Source organism: Ursus americanus, chromosome 12, assembly GCF_024610735.1.
Source record: "Ursus americanus isolate L20-20 chromosome 12, mUrsAme1.1.p, whole genome shotgun sequence".
In the NCBI taxonomy this organism is placed as follows: Eukaryota; Metazoa; Chordata; class Mammalia; order Carnivora; family Ursidae; genus Ursus; species Ursus americanus.
The window spans coordinates 18,799,036-18,820,844 of record NC_142138.1 but is presented as its reverse complement, the minus strand read 5'-3'; the positions used below and the strand labels follow the sequence as shown (position 1 = coordinate 18,820,844).

The following is a 21,809-nucleotide window of genomic DNA, read 5'->3' as shown; positions in this document are numbered from 1 at the left end:
CCATAACTGCACATTTGTTACATAATTCTTCACAGTTTTGCTTAATATTTTTTCTCATGGTAGATAAGAAGTAGGGTATCTTATTAAAATGTATAATTTCAGCTTGGCCAAGAAATTCTGTGAATATTCTATTATTGCTAATAGATACTTTTAATAGAGTCTGTGTATTACTTTCCTGTGGCTGCTGGAACAAATTACCACAAACTGTGTGGCTTAAAACAACAGGAATTTATTCTCTCATAGTGATGGAGTCCAGAGTCTGATATCAGTGGGCAGATGTCAAGGTTTTGGTGAAGTTGCACTCCCTTCAGAGACTCCCTTCAGAATCAGTTCCTTGTCTTGTCCAGATCTGGTGGCTGCTCGAGGCCATATCACTTCTGTCTCTAAGGCCAGAATCTTCAGATTTCTCTTTGCTGTGTCTTCATATGGCTTCTACCTCTGTGTGCCCCAAATTCCCTATGTCTCCATATGTGGATATATATGATTGCACTTAGGATCCACTCAGATAATCCAGGGTAATGCCCCATTTTAAGATCCTTAATCATATCTTCAAATACCCTCTTATTTGTATTTATTTATTTATTTTGCCATATAAGGTCCATGGGTTGGGATGTGGAAATCTCTGGAGGGCCATTTTCAGCCTACTACAGACTGGTTGTATATTTTTACTAGAATAATCAGCAATAACAACAAATAAAGTAAAAGCGCTCCTTATAAACTTAGCAGTGACAATTCCAAAGATATAAAAAGAAAAAAAGAATCCTTCCAATGAGCATTTTGTCACTGTAAAGTATTCTAAAACTGTTAATTATCATTACCGATTTTATGTGAGGGGAATGGACAAAGTCTAAGCGAGAAGATAAGAGGATTGACCCAAAAGTGTAAAAAAGTATAAGAAGGCCAACATCTTGTGGTTTCTTTAATGCATCTGGCTGAATCTCTGCTGACATTTTAGAAATAACTAGGTTAAAAACATACATTTTAAAAAACAAATTTCCTTTGCTTAAAGTTTTAAAATTTGTATATCCCACCTCTCCCTTTCTACCCACCTCTTACACCCACCCCTCTTTTCATAAAGGTGCCCCTTACTGAAGCAGTAGATCCAGTGGATTTGGAAGAATACCTCATTACTCATCCTTTAGCTGTGGATTCTGGGCCTTTAAGGGATTTGATCGAGTTCCCTCCAGATGATATTGAAGTTGTTTATAGTCCTAGGGACTGCAGAACCCTTGTGTCAGCTGTACCTGAAGAAAGGTAAGGCGACATTTACCTATTTTTGGTTTTAGTGTTACTATGGAAAGGCTACCTTCCTTGATTTTATTTAGATCCTATTTCTTATGGTAGTGTTCTTTCCTATTATATGAACAAGAACTGAAGCAACCAAATTCACAAACATCAGTCCTTTCCTTACTAAATTACAAATGTGTTTTCTTTTTTAAAATAGTGAAATGGATCCACATGTTAGAGATTGTATAAGAAGTTATACAGAGGACTGGGCAATTGTGATCAGAAAGTAAGTCATATGTTTATTATAACATTAAAAAAATGTGAGTAGGATCTATAAATGGATTAAGGTAGATTAATAATAATTATGAGACCTGAACATTCATTTAAAAAAATAGCCAAAGAAGCAAAAGAAGTTTTTGTATGTAGATATTTTCTTCTTAGGAGTTCTGCAATTAACTGCGGCCTATATCACTTAACTTTCCTTATAAAATAATAGGTTTATCAGTATTTCTATATTATAGATCATTAATAACTAATAATACACAATTACAGAAATTTATGGTTTAACTCTTTTGGGAAATCATGGGTAGGTATTGATGAATAATTTGGATTTCTCAAAAAGAATCCAGTTAATTGAAGCTTAAATGGTTAAGTTAAATTGAGTAGCCAGCTTTCCAGATCAAGCTGTTTGAAAGGTCTCCACCCTTTATTAACTAACTAAATATTTATAGGTCCGTGACCAGTATATCGAATCAGGTAAATATTTTTAAAAAATGTTTTGTTTTACCACAAAATTTAATTTTTCTAATGGATGGTCTTTGAGACATCCAGTCAGGTTAAGAAAAAAAAGTAAGTTTCCTTTGCTAATTTTAATTTGCATAATGAAGAGTCTTCATATTGAAAATTCTTATCCTTATTTTATTTTTCTAAAGGAAAAATAAATAACTGAAGTACTGGAGAATTCTTTTATGGCATAGGGTTCAGAAATGAAGTTATCTGTGCTAAATTGTTCTAGACGGTCTTGTACCCTTTGCTTATTGTTTTGCCCTTATGGCTGCTGTCTTATTTCACTGGGTTTAATATTGTGCTAAGCATCACTCGGGGATACTGCTGACATGCTTTTTAGTTTTAGTGTGACCTAATAAAAACACAGTCTGCTACACTTTATAAAGAAGAGATGTTTTTATGAACTTACCATTTTGATAAGTATTTCAATAGCTAGATTTTAGACATTACTGAAGAAAACTGTTCCTCTGTCAGATAACTCAAAGGTCTTTACGTCTATACATGTATTAGAAATCTTAATATAAAGAGATTATTTGCAAAACATTAATCTCAGAATCATAGAGTCTGCTACTTAACTCTCATTATGGGGTTGCTGACCTTGGTTTAGGCAAGAGGGTAAGGTAGTTAACATTTTTTGGGTACTTACTGTGTATTGAGCATTTTATCGGGCACTTGACGCTTATCTCAGTTAAGGTTCCAACAGATGCCATAGCTCAGGCTTAGAGTAGTTAAGTAATGTCTTTGAGGTCCTATGGCTAGAAAGTGGGATAGCCTGGATTAGAACCTAGGGACATCAGATTCTAATGCTTTAATTTTTTCTGTTACATCAAATATTATTTATTATCTGCAATAGTAAATGGCAAAAGGGGTACTTTTGTTGGGCTACAGGTTTTAAAGTATCCCTGAAAGATAGAAGATAAAGTGCAATTGGAACATAAGAGAAAACCGGAGTACAGAATAATCTAAGGAGACGATATATGTAAAAACCTCAGTAGGGTTGTAAACTCCAAAGTAGTGAACTCAGGCAATGGAAGGGGGACCTGGGGTAACTGTTGAACATTTGGTTACTTTGACCCCTGTACCATGTTTGCACAGGACTGGCTGCAGAGATATTGGTGTCTTTTTTTGGAGTAGTGGTTTTAGGGGCTTGAGCTGATAATATAGTGTTCAGGGTGGGCATGCATTGGAGTGAAGAAGGAGCCCCTCATACCCTGAAGAGTAGATACTGGCAGATTCTGCCTGACAGCATGATTGCCTGTTCTCCACAACCACAGGATATGGGCTGAGCTGCACAGATACAGTGTTTTCAGGCGGATATGGGGTCCCAGATTTAAAAATGAGCACAAAGCCCAGAATTGCCAACTATTTGATGAAAACCAGCATGCTTCAAAGAGAATTATCAATCTACAAATAACAGAACAATTTAAAATTGGCAGTAGTTAATAGAACACAGATCAAGACCCATAAGTATAATTATTATCTTCAAGGAGAGATGAAAGGATATGGTAGACATATGAAAATCAACTAGTTATCTTTGGAAATTAATATTTTATTCAGTGAAAAAATATTAAAAACTCAGCAGATGGGCTTAATGGCGGAATGGACGTGACTGAGGAGTGGAATAGTATGCCATAAGATGAAACCACACCATTCGTCTATAATTCAGCACAGAAGGATGAAAGGACAGAAAGTACTTCCTTTATTTATTCATTCAGCAAATACTTGCTGAGAGTCTGGTATGTGCCAGGCACTATGCTAAGCAGTGATGCTACGGCAGTCACCAAAATTAATTCCCTTCCCTCGTGGAACTTACTTTCTAGTTGGGGCTGAGGGCAATAGACAATAAACAAACACAGATAAATATTAATAGATGTGGTGGAGGTAACTCTTATGGAGGAAAAAAAGTAGGGTGAAGAGGATAGGGAGAGCCAAGAAGAGCTGCTTTGTAAACTAATCAGAAGAGACCTTACAGGTAAGGCGAATTTGAGCAAAGACCTAAAGGAATTAAGGAAGTGAGCCCTCTGGAAATCTGGGGGAAGATAGTATTAAGCAGAAGGAAGAATAGCACATGCAGAGGCTTCATACAGGAAGCGTGCCAGGAATGTTCAAGGAATAGCAAAGAAGTCAGTGTGGCTGGACTAGAATAAATGAGGGACAGAATGCCGAGATATGAGGTCCTACCAATGGTGGTGTGTGTGCCGGGTTGGATGGATAATCATAGAGAGCCTTACAGCAAGCAACTAGAGGTCAGAGTGATGATTTAGAAGAGTACTGATCATGAATCATGTCATTTTTCTAAGCTTTTGTGAATTTTATAGTCAGTATTTTAGGACATAAAGGAGGCAGAATGCAACACATTTCTGGTTTATTAGAGCAGCTTAGACATGCAACTTTACAAATTAAGGAACTTAAAACATTTCACGAAAGATTAAAACTTTTGAATAAAACCTTTCATGTTACTATATTTAGTATCTTTATTTTAGTTCTTTCAGAGAAAAATGTTTTATTTTGTGATTACACTGGGATGTGAACATTATGTAGCTGCTATTTTAATATCTTTAGCTACAAGACACAATACGAATGATTCATATCAAGTGTGATTCTTTACTATTTCATAAATTCCCTGGTGGCAAGAACCATATTATCCTCTGGTAATCACAATTGTTTTTGCTCCAATTAAAATTTTCCCCAGCTGGACTATATGAGGTGTGGAGCAGTAATTGCTCTTTGATCTTAGTGTCTGTTTAATGCTCTTGGATATTAGATTTTTAGGAAAGAAGGTTACATTAATTTAAGAGTTATTCTAAGTCTAATATATATATTATGTAGCAATATATGTTAACTAATATATGTATACAATGGTGTAGATCTTGCTGTTTTTCTTTTTAAAAGTCTGCAGCTTTAGCTTGTTTAAGATCTCTTATACATAATGACATATAGGAACTTTCTTTGGCTATTTGAAATTTTAAGATTCAATGCTTTGTATTTTTCTGCCTTTTAAAAATTTAGATTGTTATGAATGTGGTATATTTCTACTCTCTCATTTTATTCTTTAGCCTGGCTTCCCATCCTTTCTTTTTACTGAAAAGAAAAAAATTATCTGAATTGAAAGTACAACTTAAGTTATAGATACGTGGTTGTCATGGAAAGAAGGAGAATGTGACTTACTTCTGGAATCTCCTAATCTGCTCTCTAGTTGGAGTAAAGGAACTTTGAACGGAAGTCTTCTTAAACTTCTGGTTAAATGTTTAACACAATCAGAACTGCTGGAATGTATCCTTATTAATGTAAAGAAATAATACCGAGAACAGTTGGCTTGTTACATAATGATGAAATGAAAAATTTCCAAAAGCTGACATTTATTTAACTATTTTATTTTGAATAGATATCATAAACTGGGAACAGGATTTAATCCTAATACATTAGATAAACAGAAAGAAAGGCAAAAAGGTTTGCCAAAACAGGTCTTTGAATCCGATGAAGCTCCAGATGGTAACAACTACCAGGATGAACAAGTAATACTTTTATTTTTAAATGACTAAAGAAATTATTTTAAAGTAGTTTATTTTTTATTTCTTTATTAAAATGTTTATATTTAATGTTTTGCACGACAGGATGATCTTAAAAGACGTTCAATGTCAATAGATGATACTCCAAGGGGTAGCTGGGCCTGCAGTATTTTTGACTTGAAAAATTCGCTTCCTGATGCTTTGCTTCCCAATTTACTTGATCGAACTCCCAATGAAGAAATAGACCGTCAGAATGATGACCAAAGGAAATCGAACCGCCACGAGGAGCTCTTTGCTCTACACCCATCACCAGATGAGGTATAGATACTTGGATATGAAGAAGCAGATGATTATTAAAATAGTATTTTGGGAGTATTACATATAGTATTATAATAACATAGGGAATAAAACTTAACTGAAACATAGGTATAGTTTTTAGTAAATGAAATATACTTTTTACTTGAGTGAATACATTATACTTAATCTATAACCTAAATGTAACTTCTGTGAATTGAGCACACTTAGGATCTAATACTGACTTCTGTTTGAGGGTAAATCGGTCCTTGTTTCTGTACTCAGATGTGAAGATTCAAAGCATTAGATTAATAAAATAAGTTCTTAAAAAATTATAAAGAGTTAAAACATGGTAAGAATGTTCATTTTAATGTTGCTTGTCAATTTGCAGGAAGAGCCAATAGAACGACTTAGTGTTCCTGATGTGCCCAAAGAGCACTTTGGTCAAAGACTTCTTGTAAAATGTTTATCACTCAAGTGAGTATTTATTTTGTTTACTGTATAACTTTTATTTTTCAAATAACATTTTGAGTATTAGTATAACAAAATCCTAGTAAATTTTATGCTTGTATCTGTGTTCATTTGAGAAGTATTATTCTTCTATACATGATTTTAAATGCTACTAAGCATTAAAACTGATGTATGAAGCTGAGCTAAAGAGCATTTTTGGCTCACAGGTGGAGATGACTCTTTGTCACAGCTATATATAATATAATTAGTCTTAAAACTTGAAAAGCATTTCCTAAATATCTTGTGTTTACCACATGCTGTACTTGGCTTGGGGAATATAAAGGCAGAGTAGCTTTTCCCTTAAAGAGTACATAGTAGGCTTTGTGGGTTTTTTTTTTTTTGTAAGTATATATTTCTTTATGTAAAAAAGTTATTCTGATCTAACATCATCAAAGTGATTTATCTTGAATTTATATTCTGCTTCACAAAATGCTTTCTCTTATTTTAATACACCCTGTCTTCAGTGTAATTGTATAAGGTAGGTATTATTTTCTTCATTTTACAAATGAGGAAACCAGGATTCAAAAGCGTTAGCAGGGATTAACGGGCATGCTCATTGTTTTGCACCCAGTAACTGAAAAAACCTCTATGTTCTTTTCATTATATCATGTTAATATTATAGTTAATTGTTAGTTCTGACTTAAGAAAAAGGAAGTTTCAATTCATAGAACTTTCTAAAAGCAGCAGCTCATGGGGATAGACCACTTCTACATCTGGATACCTTGGACAGCTTTCCTTTGAAAGTTAAGGCATTCTATATTTAGTTAGATTTATCTAGACACCTATTAGTGCTTTAGTGCATTGAGTCTTTTGAATATCAAGACAGCTAATATCAGCTCTTATGATCTTCTTTTGTTTTTTTAAACAGTTTTATTATGATATAATTTACATATAAAATTCACCCTTTTAACATTGGGGAGGGTGTGTGTTGTGGGAAGTGCTGTGCATTGTGTAAGACTGATAAATCATAGACCTGTACCCCTGAAACAATACATTATATGTTAATTAAAAAAATTCACCCTTTTAAAAGTCAGTGGTTTACTTATTTGTTTTTAAAATTTTAATTCTAATATAGTTAACAAATGGCATTGTATTATTTTCAGGTGTACAGTATAGTGATTCAATAATTCTGTGTATTAGTCAGTGCTTATCATGATAAGTGTACTCTTAATCCCCTTCACCTATTTCAGCCATCTGCCAACCCACCTCCCCTTTGGTAACCATCAGTTTGTTCTCTACAGCTAAGTCTGTTTTTTGGTTTGTCTCTTTTTTTGTTGTTGTTCGTTTGTTTTGTTTTTTAAATTCCACATATGATTAAAATCATTCGGTTTTTGTCTTTCACTGATTGAGTTATTTCACTTAGCATTATATTTTCTCTGTTCCTTTCTACTCTTGCTCACTTCTTTTTTTGGGTTAAAGATTTAATTTATTTATTTGAGAGAGAGAGCATGCATGAGTGGGGGGAGGGGCAGAGGGGGAGAGAGAGAGAGAGAGAGAATCTCAAGCAGACTCCACGCTGAGCGCAGAGCCTGATGAGGGGCTCGGTCTCATGACCCTGAGGTCATGACCTGAGCCAAAATCATGAGTTGGTTGCATAACCAGCTGAGCCACCCAAGCTCCCCTCTTGCTCACTTCTCTCATGATCTTCTGGCTTTCTTTAGTGATATACTTGGATTCCTTTCTGTTTATTTTTTGCATAGCTATTACTGGTTTTTAATTTGTGGTTACAGTTAAGTTTGAGTATAACATGTTATGCATAAACAGTCCATGTTAAGTTGGTGGTTGCTTAAGTTTGAACCCATAAACAGTCCATGTTAAGTTGGTGGTTGCTTAAGTTTGAACCCCCCCCCCGCCCCCACATTTTAGGTATATGGTGTCATACTTTATATCCTTTTATTTTGTGAGTCCCTTGACTGACTTTTACAGATATACTTAATTTTACTGCTCTTGTGCTTCCTATTTTTCTTACTCCTGCTTATGGTCTTTCCTTTCCACTCAAAGAATCACTCTTAACATTTCTTGTAGAGCTAGTTTAGTGGTCATGAATTCTTCTAACTTTTGTTTGTCAGGAACCTCTTTACTCTCATTGTATTCTGTATGATAGCCTTGCTGGATAAACTGTTCTTGGCTGCAGGTGTTTTTCTTTCAGCACTTTGAATATATCATGCTACTCTCTTCTGGCCTGCAAAGTTTCTGCTAAAAAGTCAGCTGGTAGCCTTCTGGGGTTTTCCTTGTATGTAACTGTTTTTTTTTCTCTTGCTGCTTTTAAAATTCTCTGTCACTACCTTTTCCATTTTAATTACTATGTGTCTTGGTGTGGACCTCCTGGGGTTGATTTTCTTGGGGCCTCTCTGTGCCTCCTCGATTTAGATTTCTGTTTCCTTCCCCAGATTTGGGAAGGTTTCAGCTATTAATTCTTCAGATAAATTTTCTGCCCCCTTTCCTCTCTCTTCTCCTTCTGAGATCCCTATGATGCGAATGTTATTACTCTTGATGGTGTCACTGAGTTCTGTAAGTCTCTTTTCATTTTTCATTAATTTTTTTCCAATCTTTTATTCAGCTTGATTGCTTTTCCATCACTCTGTCCTCCAGGTCGCTGATCCCTTCTTCTGCTTCCTCTGGTCTACCGTTTATCCCATCTAGTGTGTTTTTAATTTCAGTTACTGAGTTCTTAGTCTCTGATTGGTTCTTTTTTATGTTTTCTGTTTCTTTGTTGAGTGTCTCACTGAGGTCCTCCCCTCTTTTCTCAAGTCCCATGAGTATCTTTATGACCATTAGTTTAAATTCTCTGTCGGGCATATTACTTATCTCACTTTTGTTTAGTTCTCTTGCTGCGGTTTTGTCCTTTTTTTTTCATTTGGGACATATTCCTCTGTCTTCTCATTTTGTCTAACTCTCTGTATCTGTGTCTCTGTGTTAGGAAAGTAAGCTACATCTCCTGCTTTTGAAAGTAGTGGCCTTATGAAGAAGAGGTCCTGTAGTGCCCTACAGTGCGTTCTACCCTGTTCACCAGAACCCATTGATTCAGGGGGTCTCCTGTGTGTGATGCTTGCATCCTGCTATCGTGGTTGAACTGCTTTTGCCTTCAGTCCAGTTATCTGCGATGGCTCTCTTTGCCTGCTGTGGGCAGAGTGTGGTCCCTGTGTTGTTAGTGGGCTGGTCTGGGGCTGCCTTGGGCTTAAGTTGAGTAAGACCAGGTGTTTGCCAGAGATGTAGCACCGAACTGTGGGGCACTTTCCCTGTTTTGTCTCCTGAGAAGCTTTCATTGGTGGATGAGGCCTGCAGTCAGACCAGCTGTCTGCCCCCAGCCCACTGCTGGGGCCATAGGGTATTGGTATGTGTGGTTATCTTTCCTTTCCCCAGGGTAGGAGTTACTTTGGAGTGGTGCTGGCCCCTATTGGGGCTGCTTGCACACTGCCAGGCTTGTGGCATTGCTTTGGATGGGTCTGGCCAAGGGCATATTGCAGGGGGCAGATCTGCAGGAGAATGAAGAGGCACGGTGTGCTGTTAGCAAGTTAGGTGGAGAGTTGGCACTGTTCTGTTTCCTGCAGTTATCTAGGCTGGGGGGTGGCAGAGGGAAATGGCACCCACCAGCTTCTTTGTTCCTGAAGAGGTCTTCCAGTGGTCCCTGTACCTCCTGCACATGCTCTGAGATTAGTAAACACCAGAATTTTTTCCTTTTTTTTAAAGGCTATTTTTGAATTTATTTCTAAAGATTTTATTTATTTGAGAGAGATCTCGAGAGAACATGAGCTGGAGGGAGGGGCAGAAGGAGAGGGAGAAGCAGACTACCTGCCAAGCAGGGAGCCCAGTGTGGGGCTAGATCCCAGAACATTGGGATCATGACCTGAGTCGAAGGCAGACATTTAGTCAACTGAGCCACCCAGGCGCCCCATATATCAGACACTTTTCAAGGTGTTACATCTATGCTATGAAATCTGAGGGGCTGGGGCGCCTGGGTGGAGCAGTCAGTTAAGCAACCGACTCTTGGTTTCAGCTCAGGTCGTGATCTCAGGGTCATGGGATCCAGCTGCAAGTTGGACTCCACACTCAGGGTGGAATCTGCTTGAGTTTTTCTCTCTCTTTCCCTCTGCCCCCCTCCCCCCATGCACACATGCTTTCTCTCTCTCTCTCAAATAAATAAGTAAATAAATAAATCTTAAAAATAAGTCTGAGGGACTATTTGTTGTGCTGTCTCATTAAGGGTGGGGACTCAGTTTCCTTTCACCTTCCTGGCCCTCCCAAAGACTTAGCTGCTGATTTTTAAAGTTCCAGGTGTTAAGCCCCACAGATGGTAAGAACTGGTGAAATTTGGCTCCTCAGATTTTCAAAGTCAAATGTGTTATGGGGATTCGTCTTACCCCTGCAGGTTCCCTGTGCCTGGGGTGCCTGTTCTGACGGTATGTTTTCTTCCCCCTTTCTATACCTATTGTTTTCCTCCCTCCTGCAGGTCCATTTAGCTCCTGACCTTGTCTCTGCCCTTCCTACTTTCTTTATGTGGCCTCTTCTCTATGTTTAGCTGTAGAGAGTCTGTTCTGCTGGTCTTTGGGTTGTCTTCTGGTTTATTTACACCTATGTGAGTATTATCTAGTTGTATCTGTGAGAAGAGGCGAAGCTTAGGGTCTTCTTACTCCACCTATTCCCCGGAAGGCTAAAGTCAGTGGTTTTTCGTATACTCAGAGTTGTTCAGCTATTACTGTGACTAATTCTGGAACATATTCATCACCCATAGAAACTCCATACTTGTATTAGTCTGCTCAGACTGCCATAACAGTCTGGGTGGCTTAAACAACAGAAATTTATTTTCTTTCAGTTCTGGAGACTGGAAGTTGAGGATCAAGGTGTTGGTAGGATTGGTTTCTGATGGGGCCTCTTTTCCTGGCTTGCAGATGGCCACCTTCCTGTTGTACCCTCACATAGCCTTTCCTTTGTTCCTGCATGAAGAGAGAGAGGTCTCTGGGGTCTTTTTCTGTTTTATAAAGACACTAGTCTTTTTGGCTTAGGATCTCAGCCTTATGGTCTCATTTAACCTTAGTTATCTACTTAAAGACTCTATCTCTAAATGTAGTTATATTGGGGAGTAGGGCTGCAACATAAATTTTCAGGGTACACAATTCAGTTCATAAAAGTACCCTTAGTAGTCACTCCCTATTCTCTCAGCCCCTGACAACCACTAATTTGCTTTAGGTTTCTTTAAGTTGGCCTATTCTGTATTCTGTATAATTCATGAAATGGAATTATTTAATAAGTGGTCTTTTGTGTCTGGCTTCTTTCACGTAGCATAATGTTTTCAAGGTTTATGTTGTAGCATATATCCATACGTCCTTCTTTTATATTCTTTTATATTAATATTGAACCGTGAATACAGCACATTTTGTTTATCCATTTATCAGTTGATGAGCATGTGTTGTTTCCACTTTTTAAAAAATAATAGCCTTATTGAAATATAATCACATATTATGCAGTTCACCCAAAGTATACCCAGTATAGTTTACCAGTGGATTCACCTAGTTCACCCAGTGTTCAATTCAGTGGGTTTTAGTATATTCACAGATTTGTGCAATATCAACACAGTCAATTTTAGAACATTTTCATCATCCCAAAAAGAAATCCCATATCCATTACGTTTCACTTTTCCCCCCAATTCTTCCAGCCTTCGGCAACCAATGATCTATTTTCTGTCTATATAGATTGTTTATTTTGATCATTTCCCAATAATGGAATAATACAGTATGTGTTTCTTTTTGTTTGGCTTCTTTCATTTAGTATAATGTTTTCAAGGTGTATCTATGTTGTAGCATTATCAGTACTTGATTTCTTTTTATGGGTGAGTGATATTTCATGGGATGGATACACAGTATTTTGTTTATCCATTCATCAATTGATTCAGTTGATTAAGTGGAAACAGTTGTTTCTACTGTTATAGCTGTTATGAATCATTTTGCTTGGACATGTACTTATAAGCATATGTTTTCATTTCTCTTGGGTATAGACCTACGTGTAGAATTGTAGTTGATTTGGTAATTCTGTGTTTAAATTGTGGAATTGCCAGGCTGTTGTACAAAGCAGCTGCACAATTTTACATTCCCACTAGCAAGTACAGGGCTTCTAACTTGTCTACATTCTTGCCAACACTTTTTATTATCTATTTTTTTTTGATGATAGTAGATGTGAGACATCTCATTATGGTTTTTTTTTTTTTTAAAGATTTTATTTATTTATTTGACAGAGATAGAGACAGCCAGTGAGAGAGGGAACACAAGCAGGGGGAGTGGGAGAGGAAGAAGCAGGCTCACAGCGGAGGAGCCTGATGTGGGGCTCGATCCCATAACGCCGGGATCACGCCCTGAGCCGAAGGCAGACGCCTAACCGCTGTGCCACCCAGGCGCCCCCTCATTATGGTTTTATACTTACATTACTGACTAATAAAGTTTTAAATTTATTGTTTCTCCCTTAAATAAAATATAGAATGGTTTTTCACATCATTTTGAGTTCTTCAGTTTTAGTTTGGTCAACTCTTGTTAAAAATTCTGAACCAAGGGACGCCTGATGGCTCAGTTGGTTAAGTGTCTGCCTTTGGCTCAGGTCATGATCCCAGGGTTCTGGGACTGAGCCATACATCGGGCTCCTTGCTCAGTGGGGAGCCTGCTTCTCCCTCTGCCTCTGCCTGCTGCTCTTCCTGCTTGTGCTCTCTCTCTCTTGCTAGCTCTCTCTCTGTGTCAAATAAATAAATAAAATCTTAAAAAAAAATTCGGAACCAAGAAAAAAAATATATATGATTTCTCTATCATAAGAAAAATCTAGGTTTAAGGTAAGGAAGAACTTAGTCACATTGTGATTTCAGAAAGGGTCAGAAATGATAGTTTTATTTTAGTCATCAATTTCAAAAACTGATACCTTTTTGAAAATAAGTTTTCTTACATTTTGTTTTCCAAGAATAACCTTCCTTTATCCTGCTTGTTTCTAATATTAAGAAGACTGTGAGTCAGCAATAAAGTGGTCTAGACATTCAGGGAAACCCTACCCAGGCATGGTTAGCTGTTACAAAACTAAGAATTTTTTGGGAGCCTTGAAATGCTAAGAAATCTTTCCACAGGGGTAAGCATTCTGTAGCGAATTTTTACACTGGGGCTGTTGCCCAACGCTGTTTTAATGGACTCTACAAGAGAAAGAGCTTGCACTCAGACAGGGTGGAAACAGATTCTTGTGTAAGTACACAAGATTTTATAGGAATAGTATTCTAGGTAGTAGAGATATTTACCTGTTATAGCTTTGGTCCTAACGGGGAGAAATTTATATATGAAACAGGGAGAAAAACCCAAAACAGTAACTCCTCTTGAGTTCATAACCATAAGCTTATGTACTATCTGTGTGGTTCAGAAAACTCCAACTAACAGTGTGGTTCCAGATTTGTAGTGATATTATTATCAGACAGAATTTACTATAAGTCATAAGAGGGTTAGTAAATGTTGATAAAATGTTCAAAACTGTATTATGAAAATTGTATGAAAGCAAATGTGTTAAAATACACCCCACTAAAATCTGTTCTTATCAGTTTAATATCTGATGCATCCTCTAGCCAAGGACAGTATTTTAAATGGATTTTTGGAACTAGGAGGTGGAATAGGAGCTTGCTCCCTCCACTCCACACATCGACCGGGTATTGTAGTGCTTCCAGGACACTGCACCCTCGCAGGGGGAATTAAAAAAAAAAAATACACCCCACTAAAAAAAAAGAAAAAAGCATAAAAGAAATAAACCAGTATTTTGTTAGTTGTGTGTTTTCGTAGGCCTCTGAGTGATTAAAAATTGCCTGTTTTTGGATGTTTTAGAATTCTCAACATTTCAAATAAATGAGCACTTATAGTGAAAAAAAACCCAATCTTTTTGCAGTTTAGTAGCCACTGTGTATCTAATGCTCAAATAGTATTTATTTTTTTAAAAGATTTTATTTATTTATTTGAGAGGGAAAGAGAGGATAGAGAGAGAGCATGAACTCACAAAAGCAGAGGGAGGGAGAAGCAGACTCCCACCTGAGCAGGGAGCCCAATACGGGACTCGATCCCAGGATGCTGAGATCGTGACCTGAGCCAAAGGCAGACGCCCAACCGACGGAGTCATCCAGGCATCCCTCAGATAGTATTTCTTGACGAACTCAAGCATGCACATATTTGGTTGCATGGGAGTAATATGGTATGCTTTTTTAAAATTTTCTGACTCAAATTATATACTGAATGTATGAGGGGTATACATTGAAAAAAGAGAAAAGATAAAAAAGAATAAAACAACCACTATGACAGTCCCTTTATATAATGGAAGAGCCTTTGAAACATTAAAAAAAAAAATCAAATTATGTATCTCATTTAAAAAATTCTTGGAGGAGCATTTTTTTTTTTTTTTTTAAGATTTTATTTATTTATTTGACAGAGAGACAGCCAGCGAGAGAGGGAACATGAGCAGCGGGAGTGGGAGAGGAAGAAGCAGGCTCCCAGTGGAGGAGCCTGATGCGGGGCTCGATCCCAGAATGCTGGGAGCACCCCCTGAGCTGAAGGCAGATGCTTAATGGCTGAGCCACCCAGGTGCCCCCAGAGGGGCCTTTCTTAATGTGAAACACACTGTTTTTTTCCTCAGAATTTCCTACCTTTGTTCATCATACTAACAACAAGGATCTTTAAATATTGTCCAAGAACATCATAGAGAAAGTTATTATACATGAATTTTATGGTGCTAAATTACAAAGTAGGTTATTTTCTGAATAAGTAATGAACATTTCTCTTGCCTTTTATCCATTTTTGCTTATTTTTATCTGAATTTAAAATTTATACGAAAATGCGAAAAGAGGCAGGGCAGTTTTGAAGCACTTTACGAAATAAACGAGGTGTCAAGATTTAATATGAAGCTACGTAATTAAGACAGTATAGTGTGGACACATAATTAGATAAACTGTCCAATGGAACAGAGCTAGAAATAGACCTATATGTTTATGGATTTTTGCTTTACTATTAAAGTGGTACGGCACTAGTCCCTGTCTTATCCATGGATCCAGTTGCCAGTGGTCAGTTGCTGTCCAGAAGCAGGTGATGATCCTTCTGATGTATTGTCAGAAGGTCAATAGTAGCCTAACCCAATGTGGAAGCCTATGTCATTCCCCTCGCTTTATTTCATACATAGGCATTTTATCCTCTCATATCATCATAAAGAAAAGGAGGATGAGTATAGTACAATAAGACATTTGAGAGAGAGAGATGACGACATTCACATATCTTTTATTACAGTATGTTGTTGTAGTTATTCTATTTTGTTATTAGTTATTGTTGTTAATCTTTTACTGTGCCTAAAGTATAAATTAAACCTTCTCACAGATTGTGTATGTATTGGGAAAAACATAGTATATCTAGGTTTCCATACTATCCACAAGGTTTCAGGCATCCATGGGGGGTCTTGGAACATTTTTCACAGATAAAGGGAAACAAATGTATAGACAGTGCGGAAAGGTAATCTTTTCAATAAATTGGCAGGACAGTTGGATATCTGTTTCTCTCTGTTTCTCTTTCTTTCTCTGTCAAACAGAGGGAGAAGATATTTTCAATACATTCATTTGACAAAGTGTCCATATACAGAATTCATAAAGAAGTATAAATTGAGGAAAATGTTAAATAAGAAATAGAAAAATGGTCCAAAAGAGGATACCTGTGTGGTCATAAATAAACGAAGAGATGCATATTAAAAGTCCAGTGTGATACCACCCACCCATTGGAGTCACAAAGTCCGAGGGAGTGACGGTAACAGGTGTTAGAGAGGTTGCGGAGTAGTAGGCTTTGTAGAGGTTGAGCTGTGTAGACGGTATCACCAAAATCCCTACTCTTTTGGCTTCTGGGTTGAGTCCTGCCGGAAGAGGCATCAGCAGGAAGTCAGAGGGTGGAAAAGCATGAATTCAGGGGTATTTATTTCTTGACTCATTCCCTGCAAGGTCATATTGATTGGTTGCCTCCTTCGCCCAAGGCCACTGTTTCTGTGAAAGGCCCTTATGTATCTTTTCTTTCTAAATTTTGATTTACCGCTTCCAAGGTCTCTTTAGGTCAAGGATTGGTAACGACTCCCTGCTATTGTTGTTCCCAGAGAATTGTACTCTCTGTAGTTCTTCCTAAATCTTGTCCAAATCTTTGTCAGTCACCCTTCATTAAACTCTTAACCCAATGCGAATATGTTATCTCCTGCAAGGACTTTGATAATACTCTTAGCATTAAAAAATGAGCGGTGTAGAACAGGGTTTTTATAACCTTGGCACTATTGACATTTTTGTCTGGATAATTCTTAGCTGTCAGGGACTCTCCTATACAGTGCAGAATGTTTAGCCACAGTCCTGGCCTGTCTCACTAAATACCAGTAATACTCCTGCAGTAATGATAATTTAAAATGTCTCCAGACATGGCCAAATGTCCCCTTGGGGGCAAAATTGTCCTTTTTTGAGAACTACTGCTCTAGAGTTTTAGTTAACCTAATGTTACATATAATTTCCTTCAGCAGATGTTTACTAAATGTTTGCTGTATGTAAATCACTGTCCTTGGAAGTGAAATTAGACATCTCAATTTAAGCGTACAGTTCAAAAATACATTTTGGCATATTCATATAATGAAAATTACTATGCCAGCATTAAAAAATCATGGTTTGATTAATATTTATGACAGGGGAAATATATCCATAAAATAATAAGTTGAGAAAGCAGACTACTAAATATATGGTGGCACACTTTGTTTTATTTATTTATTTATTTATTTTTAAAGGTTTTATTTATTTGACAGAGAGAATACAAGCAGGGGGAGCAGCAGGCAGAGGGAGAGGGAGAAGCAGGCTCCCTACGGAGCAGGAACCCCAATGCAGGGCTCGATCCCAGGACCCTGGGATCATGTCCTGAGCCAGAGGCAGACGTTTAACCGACTGAGCCACCTAGGTGCCCCAGCACACTTTCTTTTAAAAAGATCCATTCATCAAGTGTATTTTTATATAGACAAAAGTGTAGATGGATAGGCCCTGAAACTGTTAATTTTGCTTCTCTCCATGTGGTGGAATTTTGTGTGTTCCCTTTTTCCTCTGAATTTTTTTTTGTGTTTTTTCTTAGTTTAGTTTAGTTTTTTTTTTTTTTACATTGAATATACAAGATTACCTAGAGGAGGTAATTTTTGGTTTAAACTGAAAGATACACATGGTAAAGTGTTTCAGAAAGAAAAGTTAAAATCCTTTTTTTTTTTCTTCTTAAAGGTTTGAAATTGAAATTGAACCCATTTTTGCAAGTTTGGCTTTATATGATGTCAAGGAAAAGAAAAAGGTAAGAGTATATTGTTTGAACATAGTCTTTTGTCCCAATTCTTGGTTTTAGAAACTTGTTTTTAATTTGTTTTATAAGATAATTTTTTTTGAGAATTGTTAAACATGTATCTTTTATTTTTTATTTTTTTTAAGATTTTATTTATTTGAGAGAGGGAAAAGTGTGTGTGTGTGCATGGACAGGTGTGGGGGTGGGCAGGGAAAGGGAGAAGCAGCATCCCCGCCGAAGGCAGAAGCTTAACCAACTCATACACCCCAAACATGTATCTTTTAAAAAGAAAATAGAAATTTAATTTATTGAGGCTCGTTAAATATTTTCTTATTATAAAATAGTTTAGCTAATTCCTAGTTTTTATTTAATGGAAAGAGTTCCAAAAGCAAGTAGCAGAAGCAGCTTTCTTTTAGTTTAAGAAAAGTTAATATAAGAAAAGTATTTTAGGCAAACAATGTATAAAGGATTAGAATCATTAGGAATTTTTGATGATGCAGTTTTAAAATTTACGCTAGCTAAAAGATCATTTATGTGTGCTTGAAATATTTGTCTTAAATACTGCTTTAGTTTTACCATTATATCTGTATTACTCTTAGGAGTTTTTCAGAGGGCTATTTCATACAGCCTTTCTTGTTTTTTTTTTTTTTTTTTAAAGTTTTGATTTATTGGGGCACCTGGGTGGCTTAGTCTTTAAGTGTCTGCTTAAGCTTGGGTCATGCTCCCAGGGTCCTGGGATCAAGCCCCACCTAGGGCTCCCTGCTCACTGAGCCTGCTTCTCCCTCTGCCTCTGCCTGCTGCTCCCCCTGCTGTGCTCTCTGTCAAATAAATAAATGAAAAATCTTTAAAAAAAAAACAAACCAAAGATTTGATTAATTTGAGAGAGCTGGAGAGCGAGCGAGCAGGGAGGAAGGGCAGAGGGAGAGAGAGAAGCAGGCTCCATGCTGAGCAGGGAGCCCGTCATGGGGTTCGATCCCAGGACCCTGGGATCATGACCTGAGCCAAAGACAGATGCTTAACTGACTGAGCCACCTGGGCACCCCTCATGTAGGATTTCTTAACTTATATTCTAAGCCTAATTAATGTGTAGTAGAAACTAAGTACTTTTCAGTGACTTCTGCTGTCAATATATTACAGATTTCTGCAGTGGAGCTCTGCTCCAGCAGCTTGTATTTGCTAAATCAAATCTGCTAAAATATATAATTTTTTAAAGACTCAGTTTGAGGTAGTTCATCTTAATAATTTCTTTGTGTACTTTATTACAGGTTACATATCTAATCAAAGAAGTTAGGGATATAGTTCTTTAGAATAAGTTTCTTGTATATTTCCCAAATAGTTTGTATATTTCTTTTTACCTTGTTTTAGATACTAAAGATTGCTCATTGAAATGTATCATAAACTGTATGTTAGTATAGTGTTCTAATATCTATAATATTTTAAGAGTGTGCTTGATTTTTGTAAAATGTATAGATTTTAAATTTAATATATGAATGTTTTTTAGATTTCAGAAAACTTTTATTTTGACCTTAATTCTGAGCAGATGAAAGGATTATTACGTCCCCACGTACCACCTGCTGCCATTACCACCTTGGCAAGATCAGCTATTTTTTCTATCACTTATCCTTCACAAGATGTTTTTCTTGTAATAAAGGTGAGACTAATGTTAAATATATTGGTTTATTTGTGTGGTGTCTGTCTACTTGTCTCTATTAATATTGCAAGATTTTCAGGGGCAAAGATTTTATCTTTATTGTTTTCATCTTAATTTTTCTTAACACAATATTGGACGTACACTATAAGTGCTTCCTAAGTTTTTTTTTTTTTTTTTTTTTTTTGAGTGGGAGCTCTGTTAGTAAGGATTCTCCAGAGAAATAGTTCAGTAGGATGGAGACACACACACACACACACACACACACACACATTGATTTTAAGGAATTGGCTCATGTAATTTTGAGGGGGCAAATTTGAAATGTGTAGGGCAAGGTGGCAGGCTGGAGTTCAGGTAAGAGTTGATATTGTAGTCTTGAGTCTGGATTCCTCAGGGCAGCAGACTGGAGGCTCAGGCAGTGTTGAGAATTATTTCTTTGGGAAACCTCAGTCTTTGCTTTTAAGGCCTTCTCCTAATTGGATGAGGCCCACCCACATTGTGGAGAAGGTAGTCTGCTTTACTCTACTGATTTAAATGCTAATCACCTCTAAAAAAAAAATACCTTCACGGCAACATGTAGATTGGTTTGATCAAATAACTGGGCATCATAGCTTAGCCAAGTTGGCATATAAAATTAACTTTCATAGGAGCCTTACTATGGTTTTATCACTTGGTTCCTATATTATATAGATATCAATATTTAAATCATTGAGGTCATGGAGCATTATGATTTGAATGTCAGGCAGTTGAGAATAAGAATTAGAAACATAGGAGAAAAAAAAGAGAGAAGCAAACCATCAAACAGACTCTTAACTATAGAGAACAAACTGAGGGTTGCTGGAGTGAGGGTGGGCAGGGGGATGGGTTAAATGGGTGGTGGGTGTTAAGGAGGCGCTTGTGATGCACTGGGTATTGTATATAAGTGATGAATCTCTAAATTCTACTCCTTAAACTAGTATTACACTATGTATTAGCTAACTGGAGCATAAATAAAAACTTGAAACAAAGACAAAAACAAAAACAAAAAAGAACTAAGGATTACAAATTGTAAAATCTGAATCTTACTAAGCTGCTCAGCTTAGGATAACTCGAAGAATAATTTACCATAACTTGACCTTGACTTGAGAGAAGCCTAAAATATATTCCTTAATCATTTTATCTTTATATAAAATTATCATAAATGGTAATGAATTTTACAATAAGGTTATAAAGTGGATTGTCATGAAATGAATCCTGTTTACCCACAGGAATAATGTCCTAATTTGTGGACACATTGTTATGAATTCAGGTTAAAATAGGTCTTAGCTACAATGAACAGTCTTAGAAGCAAAGATTTAGTAGCAGAGGTCTTTAGAAACTGGAAGAGTAAAGTTCTAGGTATTAATAGAATTGATATAGTATATACACATTCCTTTACATGGGAATATGAGTACATTTTCATAAAACAGAACATATTTGAGGAAATGAGATGGAAAGATATAGCTGATGGTTGGAATATTGACTGCTTGAAAATGAGATCATTTAGTGACAGGATTTGGTTGACATCATGGGACTGAACAGCTGAGATAGGATTAAAGATAAGAAATATCGTAAATATCACATGGGTGGCTCAGTTGTTAAGCATCTGCCTTCGGCTCAGGTCCTGATGGGATTGAGCCCTGCACTGGGCTCCCTGCTCAGCAAGAAACCTGCTTCTCCCCTCTCCCACTGCCTGTGTTCCCTCTCTCACTGTCTCTCTCTGTCAAATAAATAAATAAAATCTTAAAAAAAAAAGAAATATCATAAATGTTCAATATAAGTAAATAGGGAGATAAATCATGGTATATTCATATGATGGGATACTATGGCAAATAAAACCACAATTTGGAAGAATTTTTAGTGACACAGAAATGTATGTATGATATATTCAGTGACAAGTCCGGTACAAAACTCTACTGTATGACCTCAATTGTGTAAAATACATATGTACACAAATACGTGTATATACTTAGAAAAAGACTTTCTTGTAATTTCGAAAAAAATGAGTAAGTTAAAATATTGTTAAAATTTTAAAGGAAATGTTAATTTAGGAGGTTTTCTTAAATCACTTGTGGTCCAGCAGGGTGTTTTTGTTTCTTGAGAGGAAAAATTCCGTTGATCTGTGTCTTAGGGAGTTATTGCTATACAAGGACAAAAAGAGCAAGTCCCAGTGACATGTGACCACAAGCACTGACTTAGGTCATGCGTCTGAGTTGTCTGGTGGTCAGTCGATATAGGCTGTACTCTCTCTTAGGTGGTCGTGTTGCTGCAACTGGCTGTTAATTGGTTGCGGGTCGGTGGATTCAGCTGGAGCTGTACTTCTCTGTATGTCTCTTTTTTAGCAAGCTAGCCTGGCATATTCTCATGGTGATTGCAGAAGTGCCAAAGAGCAGCAGACCCACCTGCATAGGCATCTTTCAAGCCTTTAGTCACATCATACCAGCTAACATTCTGTTGGCCAAGACAAGTCATGTGACAGAACACAAAAATCAAGGAGTTGGA

The 21,809-nt window shown here is 36.8% G+C and overlaps 1 protein-coding gene and 1 non-coding gene across 5 annotated transcripts in view; both read left to right on the top strand.

Moving 5' to 3' along the window:
* The window catches only part of DOCK7 (dedicator of cytokinesis 7), a 201,817-nt gene that overhangs the window by 31,935 nt on the left and 148,073 nt on the right, over positions 1 to 21,809 (top strand). For all 4 annotated transcript variants that reach the window (XM_045802186.2, XM_045802187.2, XM_045802190.2 and 1 more), the window contains exons 3-9: positions 1,079 to 1,254; positions 1,445 to 1,513; positions 5,399 to 5,528; positions 5,628 to 5,840; positions 6,208 to 6,293; positions 17,587 to 17,653; positions 19,143 to 19,292. In XM_045802186.2, coding sequence (XP_045658142.2) covers positions 1,079 to 1,254; positions 1,445 to 1,513; positions 5,399 to 5,528; positions 5,628 to 5,840; positions 6,208 to 6,293; positions 17,587 to 17,653; positions 19,143 to 19,292 — 891 coding nt within the window. The remainder of the gene's footprint in view (positions 1 to 1,078; positions 1,255 to 1,444; positions 1,514 to 5,398; positions 5,529 to 5,627; positions 5,841 to 6,207; positions 6,294 to 17,586; positions 17,654 to 19,142; positions 19,293 to 21,809) is intronic.
* Positions 13,827 to 14,019, top strand: LOC123795462 (U2 spliceosomal RNA). Its single transcript, XR_006780511.1, has one exon. It is a non-coding gene; the product is annotated as a U2 spliceosomal RNA (small nuclear RNA).